This window comes from Camellia sinensis, chromosome 14 (genome assembly GCF_055761805.1).
Source record: "Camellia sinensis isolate YWXY chromosome 14, ASM5576180v1, whole genome shotgun sequence".
NCBI classification, from domain to species: domain Eukaryota; kingdom Viridiplantae; phylum Streptophyta; class Magnoliopsida; order Ericales; family Theaceae; genus Camellia; species Camellia sinensis.
In genome coordinates, this window is record NC_138974.1 from 18,404,331 (window position 1) to 18,414,793 (window position 10,463).

A 10,463-nucleotide genomic window follows, 5' to 3' on the forward strand; every position below is an offset into this window, starting at 1 on the left:
ATCATGTAAACACAGCTCATCGAAATTTTTTTTTGAGTCTGCTTCCATTCGGTTTCATTGTCGTTATAAAATATGTCTGATTTGGTTTGAGGCCGCAGGTAATCCCTTGATTACTAGCTGGTTATGACCTTAACTCATGGGGGCGGGTTTGGATCATGACAGAGTGGTATCAGAACACGAGTTAATAACTCACACACTTGTCCAAATAAGCAGTAAGCAATTAGAAAAGAACTGGGATGTATTCATGTGATAAGTATGAACTTGAAGATATCGAAAATATGCTTAAATGTTTTGAAATAAGTGACTATGTACTATATGTTTTGTGATTTACTTGCATTGTGAATTATTTGAATACATATGCTCTTTTGAATATGCATACTTGTGAACATTTTTGTATAAAGAATAATGCAAGTCTAATAAGATAATGGTGAGAACAAGAGGTGTTGAAATAGAGGAGTCCTCTACTGCCAGAATGGACAGGATGGAAAGGTTAATACAGGATATGGCAGAAATATTGAGGCAACAACAATGGCAAAAGCCACACCCTCCACCTCCACCTCCGGCACCTCCTATACCAGACCTACAGAATAATGACCGAACAATAGCTCTCACCAAAGAGTTTAAGAAAATAAAACCGCCACAGTTTCCTGGGGGATTGGATCCATTGAAGGCAGAAGCATGGGTCCTTGGAATAAAAAAGTTATTTGAAGTGTTCCCTTGTCTAGAGACACGGAAAGTATTGCTAGCCATTTTTACTCTCGAAGATGAGACAAGAAGATGGTGGATGTTAATGCATGAGAGCAATAACGATATTGGTTGGGCACGATTTTTGGAAATTTTCTATGACAAATACTTTCCACAATGCGTTCGTGACAGGAAAGTGTCAGAATTCATGGGACTCAAGCAAGATAGCATGACCGTAGCTGAGTACGAGGCCAAGTTTACTGAATTGGCTAGATTTGCACCACATATGGTCGATATCGACTATAAGAAAATGAAGCATTTTGAAGGAGGACTTCAGGATGATATCTTAGAGAAAGTGAATGTACTCAAGCTGGAAACCTATATTGAAGTGTTAGACCGGGCCATAATATCAGAAGCTAATATAGCCAGACAGGCCAAATCATCAATTGACTAGAAAAGTAGTATAAGGCAAGGCTTCTTTTCAAAGAAGCAGAATACGGGCTCCTCAAGTACTTTGAATTCTTCCAGAGATACATCCGTAATGTGTAATCAGTGTGGGAAAAGGCATCGTGGGGTTTGTTACCGTATATCAAGGGCCTGTTTTAAGTGTGGTAAAACAGGGCACATGGCCAGGGATTGTAATCAAAGCAGTGGGAAGTTAGTTACTAGCTTAACCGCATCAATCCCAAAACCAGGAAACACTACAAGGCCTATTACCACCGTAGATACTGTGAGGCAAATGAGAGTCTTTGCGCTAGTTCTAGGCGATACACGGAACACAGAAGCAGTTGTCTCAGGTACTATCTCTATATGCAATTAGGATGCTTTCTTATTAATTGACTCCGGATCAACACACTCTTTCGTAACTTATGCATTTGTATCTAGAATGAGTAGACCTTTAGAATCATTGCCATATTTGTTATGTGTATCTGCTCCATCCGAGGAATCTATGTTGTGTACATCTGTATGTCGATTTTGTGATATGCGTATTGGAAATGCTACCTTGAATGTAGATTTATTACCCTTGGACTTTAGACATTTTGATGTAATCCTGGGCATGGACTGGCTAACTAAATATTGTGCCACCATTGATTGTGTAATAAAAAGGGTTGTATTTAGACCACTAGGGCAGGAATAAATTGTGTTTGTGGGTAATGGGGTAGTGCCTCCACCTTATTTGATATCTGCAATGAAAGTATATAAATTGATCAGGAAAGGGTGCCAAGGTTATTTGTGTTGTGTGTTATCTGAACAATCTATGAACGTAGGATTGAATAGTATCCCTATTGTTAACGGGTTTTCAGATGTATTCCCAGATGAATTGTCAGGAGAATTGGTTGACAGAGAGATAGAGTTTACTATTGAAGTTGTGCCAGACACTCAGCCTATTTCTAAAACCCCTTACAGAATGACTACTGCTAAAATGAAAGAATTGAAATAACAACTGCAAGACTTGCTTGACAAAGGATTTATTTGACCAAGTATTTCACTATGGGGTGCACCAGTATTATTTGTGATAAAAGAAGGATGGAACCTTACGCCTATGTATTGACTACCGTGAACTGAACAAGGTAACGATAAAGAATAAATATCCCTGACCCCGTATTGATGACTTGTTTGATCAGTTGCAGGGATCACAAGTATTTTTTGAAATTGATTTGAGATCCAAGTACCACCAATTAAAGGTAAAGGCAAAAGATGTTAAGAAAACTGCATTCAGAATGAGGTATGGTCATTATGAATTTCTTGTTATGCCATTTGGAGTAACTAATGCCCCTGTAGCATTTATGGATCTTATGAACCAAATTTTTAAGTCTTACCTCGATGAATTTGTTGTAGTCTTTATTGATGATATCCTGATATATTTGAAGAATAGACTTGAACATGAACAACATTTGAGAATCGTCTTGCAAACATTTAGAGAGAAGAAATTATTTGCTAAATTAAAGAAATGTGAATTTTGGTTGGATGAAGTTATTTTCTTAGGGCATGTGATCAACAGAAATGGAATTTCGGTAGACCCCCAGAAAATAGAGGCAATTGTGAATTGGCCTACACCGACGATTGTAACAGAGGTCTGCAGTTTCATGGGTTTAACTGGGTACTACAGAAGATTTGTGAATGATTTTTTTGAAAATAGTTGTACCATTTACCCAACTCACACGCAAAGGACAACCATTTGAGTGGACAGATGAGAGGGAAACTGCATTTCAAGAGTTAAAGACGAGACTAACCACTACACCAGTTTTGACATTGCCCTCAGGTATGGAAAACTTTGAGATATATAGTGATGCTTCTTATAAAGGTTTGGGTTGTTTCTTAATGCAGAATGGACGAGTAATTGCTTATGCCTCCTGGCAATTGAGGCCACATAAGAAGAACTATCCAACACATGACTTAAAATTGGCAACAATTGTATTTGCTTTGGAAATCTAGCAGCATTACTTATATGGGGAAAATGCGAAATCTACACGGATCACAAAAGTTTGAAGTACTTCTTTACATAAAAAGAGCTAAATATGCGACAGAGAAGATGGCTTGAATTGATAAAAGATTATAATCTTCAAATCCAGTATCACCCCGGGAAAGCCAATACGGTTGTTGATGCCTTGAACAGGAAATCGACGGGGAATTTAGCTTGCTTACTTACTGAACAGAAGGAAATTTTGCTAGACTTTGAGAGAAACAAGATTGAAGTCGTGTTACGTGAACAAACCAGATTGGTGGCCGCCATTTTAGCTGAGCCAGCAATAATTAATGAAGTCAAGCAAAGACAAAAAGAGGATGAGTTCCTCAAGAAGATAATTGATGAGTTTGAAGCAAATCCAAAATCAAAATTCAGCATCGACGGTGATGTGTTGAGATTTCAAAATCGAATGTGTGTCCCAAACATTTCAGAACTAAAGAAAATAATTCTTGATGAAGCCCACAAGTCAGTATTTGCTATGCATCCGGGTAATAACAAAATGTATCGGGACTTGAAGTAAAGCTATTGGTGGCTCAAAATGAAGAAAGAAATTGCAGAGTATGTGTCTAAATGCCTTCAATGTTAGCAAATTAAAGCTAAACACAAAAAACCAGGCAGTCTACTTCAACATCTCCTTATTCTGGAATGGAAGTAGGAGCATGTGACTATGGATTTCGTTGTTGGTCTACCTCGAACTCCTCAAGGTATGGATTCTATTTGGGTTATAGTAGATAGGCTAACTAAATCTACACATTTTCTGCCTGTTAGAACTACATTTGATGCTTATAGACTAGCTACTACATATGTTGATGAGATTGTTCGCCTACATGGGGTTCCGGTGTCCATTGTCTCGGATAGAGATCCAAAATTTGTATCTAGATTGTGGAAAAGTTTGCAAAGAGCTATGGGAACAGAATTGAAATTCAGTATTGCATTCCATCCACAAACAGATGGGCAATCAGAATGGACCATACAGACCTTGGAGGACATGCTCAGAATGTATGCTTTAGATTTTCAAGGGAGTTGGGACGATTATTTGTCACTAGCAGAGTTTGCATACAATAACAACTTCCACTCCAGCATCGGTATGGCACCATGCGAAGTTTTATATGGAAGAAAGTGTAGATCACTAATCTGTTGGACGGAAGTCGGGGATAGGACCTTACTTGGACCCAAAATTGTGTAAGACACGTCGGAAAAGATTAAAATCATCCAATAAAGGCTCAAGACAGCACAGAGCCGGCAAAAGAATTATGCAAATGTTCGAAGGAGACCTCTTGAGTATGAGATTGGCGACCATGTGTTTATTCGTGTGATTCCGATGAAAGGCCAGTTGAGGTTTGGTAAGAAAGGCAAATTTTCACCTCGCTACATTGGACCGTTTCAAATTCTGGAAAGACTTGGTCCAGTTGCTTATAAGGTTGCTTTGTCACCAGGATTCGAACAAATGCATAATGTATTTCATGTATCAATGTTGAGAGGTTATCTTCGAGACCCATTTCATGTGATTGATTGCCACCGGATAGCTCTCGATGAAAATATCGAATATGTAGAATGGCCAAAACGAATCATTGATCGGCAAGTGAAACAGTTGATAAACAAGTCCATCCCAATGGTGAAGGTAGAATGGAAAGAACACTATGGGAAGGATGCCACATTGGAAAAAGAGGATGAGATACGACTATGCTATCCACATTTGTTTTCGGACGAAGGTAAAATAAGTTTGGAGGACCAAACTTCCTAAATGGGGGAAGATTGTGATAACCCTGTCCCGTGATATGCTAATTGAACTTAATTATGATTGTGATTATATGCTTAATATGATTTTTAGTAGTAATTATGTGATTATTCATGTTTTTGAAACTATATCTGTTCACCGTAGGAAAATATGTCAAACTTATTGTTATAATTTGAAAATTGAAGACCGTAGAGGTTTCAGAAACTGGAATTGTCTGCACTATTGTGATTAGCGTAATTTTTAGAACCTATGGTGAAATTTAATTAGAAATTGATTTGGATCAAAATAATTAGATTGAACCGATTAATTAAGCATGATTACTTAGCCTTAAATTAATCAAATTAATTAAGGCAAACATATACAAGGGCCACATTACCCTTATACTTTTTTTTTGGGCAAGTAATTACCCTTATACTCATTTTGGGCTTGTGCTCAAAAATCTAAAATAGGCACTCTAAAGAGAGAGTGAACCGAATTTAGAGAGAGAAAAGGGCCAACATTGAAGATTTTGCAAGGGAATTGGAGAGCTAAGTAGATTAACACAAAGTTTAACAATAATTGGGAAGATTGGAGCCTCTAGGTGAGTAATTGAACTCAACTTCATGAGTTTAAATCCATAACGCAATTGAGAGCAAGAATTGAGTTGATTATGATGAATTTGAGGTCTATATGCACATACATGTATAGAATTGCCATGAATTTGCATAATCAAGCATGAGGCATATTGAACATGAAGAATTAAGCACCAAATTTCATATGCATGCATAATTTTGTTAAGCTTCATCATTTTAAATACCACTTGTACCCTTTGAAATGGAATTAAAGTCAATAATTTACATGCATGCATGATTCATGTAAATAAGGAGCTTGATTATTTGAGTCTTGAAATTGACAAGAATGATTTGAGAGATGGATCATGATTTTAGACAATTGATTCCAAATTACTTATGTCCTTGTGTTATATAATGTCTTTCCATGCTTTTGTACCAAAACCATGAGTTTTGGGCCTTTGAACATCAAGTTTGAGCTTCAAATACAGTTCTAGAAATTCTGGAATTCGTCGAGTCTGCTTGAGTGGGAAAATCGCCGCTCGAGCGTAAAATGTTAGCTCCCAGAAGTTTTGCAGACATTGATGTTCGCTCGAGCAAGAGGAGTTACGCTCGAGCACCTAGTCACATGTTTTGACTCTCAGCTCGAGCGTCCAAAGTCACGCTTAAGCGCAAAAATGAGGCAACTAGCACTTTTGCAGACCAAAGGGGTCCGCTCGAGCGACCGAAGCTACGCTCGAACAGAGAACCCTGTTTTAGAAATTTTAAAAAGTGGTTTTGTGCTTTGTTTTCCGTTCTCTTTCATTTCTAAGCACTCTTAGGCATACATTGAGCATTGTAAATAGACTAACAAGATAAGAAAGAGGTCTAAGAGGAATATATAAATTAAGAACGGATTGAATCGCTTGTGATCCATTATGTTTATGATATATGTAGGGTCAAGTGCAAGGACACATCCGACAGATCACTGTGAGTAATATCTTAGTAAAGATATGTTCAAGTACGTTATTCTCCGAATGTTACTACTGTATGAGCCTTATGGATTTGTATCTTGAATTATGGATGAATAGTTTAACTATCAGTCTTTTGCATAAGACTAATTGAATACAAATATGATCATGATCATGAGTATGAGACACACATCAATGCAAACATGAGAACAAATTGGGCCAAAGGCCGTATGATTATGATCATGATCATGAGTATGAGACACACATGAATGCGAACAAATTGGGCCAAAGGCCGTTTGACATGAACGAATGGGCCAAAGGCTGTTTGACAAAAATGATTGGGCCAAAGGCCATTTGACATGAACAAATTGGGCTTGAGGCCATTTGATGTATTAGATAGAAATATGAATAGGCCTATGGCCGTTTGTTATATCTGTTACAATTTCATTCAGGTGACTTTTTTATTTTAATATTTTTCACTAGGCTATTGCTCACTCTCATTTATATGTGTGTAGGTGAGCAGAGAGACGATCAATCCCAACCTCAGTGAGAGACATGAGAGAAGTCAAGTTTTTGTGGAGTCAGCCCGAACGTCAAACGCATGAGACTTGTTTTGTTTCTTTTGTTTTCTCTTTGTTGTCTTGGTAAATATGTTGGATCACCATGTACATAAGCTTTTTGTTTGACTGACTGTATGTTTGAAAGTTCCTGGACATATAAGATATTAATTTTGTATATACGTGTGAGTTATTATGGAATGTTTGCTTTATCATGTAAACACAGCTCATTGGACAAAATTTTTGAGTTTGTTTCTGTTCGGCCCCATTATCATTATAAAATATGTCTAATTTGGTTTGAGGCCATAGGTAATCCCTTGATTACTAGCCGGTTATGACCTTAACCCATAGGGACGGGTTTGGGTTATGACAGGGCGGTAGGCCAAAAGTGGTGGCCTGCTAGCCACAAATGGTAGCCTGCTATCTAGAATTGGTGGCCTGCCGACCACAAAAGTCTGGTTCCTCCTACTGCAACAGAAAGCATACAGAGCAAGAACATTGTATTCTCAAGGTATATTTATACACCTTATCCCTCATTATCATCAAACAGTTCGAAGGAGTGACAAGTTTGATTCGCAAGCCATCAATCAATGCAATTTCATTGCATGATGGCCAATGAATCAAGGGGTACACTTTCAATAAATACAAGAAAAGACTCTTAAACCTCCTTCCTATCATGGTTTAATCAAGGGAAGCGGTTGACCTTGGAAACTTGAACCATTTCATCACTAACACGTTTGAAATGACTCAAGTCTCCATGTGTTTTCATTACTCCATTTTAATTACCATCCATTCATTAGTTCATTAAGTCCAAAAGTGGTCTTTAAGTCCTCTAATGGAAAGAAATATCAAACAAAGAGTTGTTTTAGGCATGAGAGAAGGGTCATGCCATTGGTAATGAAACCCTAAAGGGATTAAACCATTAAGCATAACACCTTAATCTCATGCTTAAACAAACAAGTGGCTTGAAACAACTTTCAAAGCAAAGAAAAAGCCAAGAAAGAAGGGAGGTTGTAGAGGTGATTAAAGGTGATGACAAGTAAGAAAAGCTCAAAATAAATGCTATCAACTTAAATAGGTTGGTGTCTAAGGCCTAAACCACTAAACCTATGAGGACCATTACACTACAAGCATGTAATATAAGGCATAAATAACACAACCAACCCAAAACAGTCATAAAGTAAGCAAAAACAGTGTTAGAATCTAGATAAAAATAGCTAAAAGACTAAGCTAAAATAATGGAGAATTTAAACTAGTAAACAAGCCAAAGGAGGGGTGGCTAACCCCTCCATTTTTGGGACCTCAAAACATGATTTTTAGCCTTTGAAAAACTTTGAAATTCAATGGTAAAAAGCCCAAAAAAAGTTGAGAAAAGAATAGGAAACACAAAGGCAAAAGCTTATAGAACAAGGTTCAAAGAAGGGTGGTTAACCCCTCCACCTTTAGTAGCTTTAAAGCACAAGTTTTAGCCAATAAAAAGAGTTGAAAAACAATTTAGAAACAGTAAGAAAATATAGGAAAGAAGTATTGCAAACGAGCTAGTAGTTATACCTCTTGAAGAGGAATAACACTTAACAAGTTCTCACTCTCAAGGGCTGAAATTTGGATTCAATAATCTCAACATAGAGAGCTCCAATATTGGTTTAGGAAGTGTAAAGAGGGGGTCTATAGGTTGCAAGATAAAGATAGGGAGAGAATTTCAAGTTTTGGGACTTTTGGAAATTTTTGTAACCTTCAACCAAGAAAGAAGGCCTAGTATATATAGAAAAACAGCCTCACAGGTCGGAGATATCCATATAGAAACAGCTGGAGCTTTTGGGGCCAGCTGGTACAAAATATCTATGTTTTTTACAAGTGGCCGGCAGGCCAGAAGTGTGGGTTGCCGGCCACAAATAGTGGCCTGCCGTCCACAAGTTGTGGCCTTTCGGCCACAAAAATCTGCTTCCAGGCTCGATTTCAAATGAGCATATCTCCTTCATTCGGACTCGTTTTTAGGAGATTCTTGAGTCTAAATAGAAGTCTCAGAAGTCTACTTTCCAATGGTGGTATCCTCATATCCAAATTCTAAGTGTTCAAAGAGATATACCTATTTTAGTAAAGGTTTCTCATTTCTATCTTAACCGAATTGATGCCCAACTTCAAACGGCCATATCTTCCTCATCCAAACTCGGCTTTAGGAGATTCTTGAGTCTAAAATGAAGCCCTGGAAGTCCAATTTCCAATGGTGGTGACCTCATAACTAAAGTCTAAGTGCACAAAGAGATATGCCTAATTTAGTCAAGGCTACTCAGTTCTCTCTTAACGGTTTAATGCTCAACTTCTTCCCCAACTGGTTTTCTTCCCTCTCCTCCAATTTTCTTCAATTCCAAACCTCTAAATAAGATGTTTTAAAGATTTTTTCCAAATATTTCACCACCCTTTCATTGATTTCCACTTTTTCCTTGCTCAATTTATCAAAAAGCGTAATTTTAACAAAATGCGAGCCTCGGAACATCATAGAAACATTTTCAAAAATATTTTGAAAGAGAGAGTTTTAAGGTCTAAAATTGTTTTGGTCAAAATGGGGTGTAAGGTTGGGATTTTGAAACTCTTCTTGCTGAAGACATTGAGCGTTTGTACAACGTAACTTTCATCATCGAGTGATCAACCTCAGGCACCCAAGTCTTAAGGGCGGTCAAAAATGGGGTGTCTACAACATGCTAAGCCCTTAATGAATGAGATCATGTCTGTTAATGTGGGTACTGGGAAAGATCCTAGCTTGGTCTAGATTGGTTCTACATTGTCTTCAGAAGAGCACGAGTGACTAGTTGCTTTATTAAAAGATTTCAAAAATATTTTTTGCATAGTCCTACGAAGACATGCCTGGACTTGATCTTGAGCTCATACAGCATAGGAGCACACTCGGTCTCAATACTCGACCTCTTTACTTTCAAACCTTGATTCAGAATGTTCAACGATCAACCACAATATGAGGCTTGTATGGTCGAATTGAAAATAACTCCTAAACTAGGGGCAATAAGGTCGGATGTGCTTGAAGGAAGCTTGCATAGCTCGACGAGAAGCATCTTTTGAACTAGGAGCAAAAAAGGTCAGATCTTGAATGATGTGCACATCTGACCTTTTTTGAACTAGGAGCAAAAAAGGTCAGATGTGCACATCATTCAAATCCCTGAAATCTACACATACTCGGATCTTGCCATCCTTCTTTGGCACTGGAACAATGTTGGCCAACCAAGTCGGGTACTCAGATACCAGCAGGAAGCCTGCATCAATTTGCTTGGTGACCTCTTCTTTGATCTTGATGGCCCAATCAGGGCGGATCCTTTTGAGTTTCTGCTTGACAGGTCGGGCCTCGGGATCAAGAGGGATCCGGTGCTGTACAATCTCAGGATCGATTCCAGGCATGTCTTCGTAGGACCACGCGAAAACATCTTTGAAATCTTTTAATAAGGCGACTAAGCGCTCGCGTTCCTCCGAAGACAACGTGGACCCGATCTGGACCAGCCGCAGGTCCTTCTC

General features: G+C 38.2%; 1 protein-coding gene across 1 annotated transcript; it reads left to right on the forward strand.

The window, feature by feature from the left end:
• Positions 1–472: 472 nt before the first annotated feature.
• LOC114278268 (uncharacterized) lies at positions 473–3,671 on the forward strand. Its single transcript, XM_028220318.2, has 5 exons — positions 473–1,045; positions 1,238–1,481; positions 1,953–2,020; positions 3,013–3,099; positions 3,258–3,671. The coding sequence occupies exons 1-5, from the start codon at positions 473–475 to the stop codon at positions 3,669–3,671; spliced, it is 1,386 nt and encodes a 461-aa protein (XP_028076119.2).
• The last annotated feature ends 6,792 nt before the right edge of the window (positions 3,672–10,463 follow it).

Bases quoted from the DNA above. Each gene is read 5' to 3' on its own strand.
- LOC114278268 (XM_028220318.2), top strand. From the start codon at position 473: ATGGACAGGATGGAAAGGTTAATACAGGATATGGCAGAAATATTGAGG. The intron at 2,021-3,012 runs GTTGACAGAGAG...TTCTTAATGCAG, and splicing joins ATGAATTGTCAGGAGAATTG to AATGGACGAGTAATTGCTTA. The intron at 3,100-3,257 runs GTATTTGCTTTG...CTTCAAATCCAG, and splicing joins ACTTAAAATTGGCAACAATT to TATCACCCCGGGAAAGCCAA.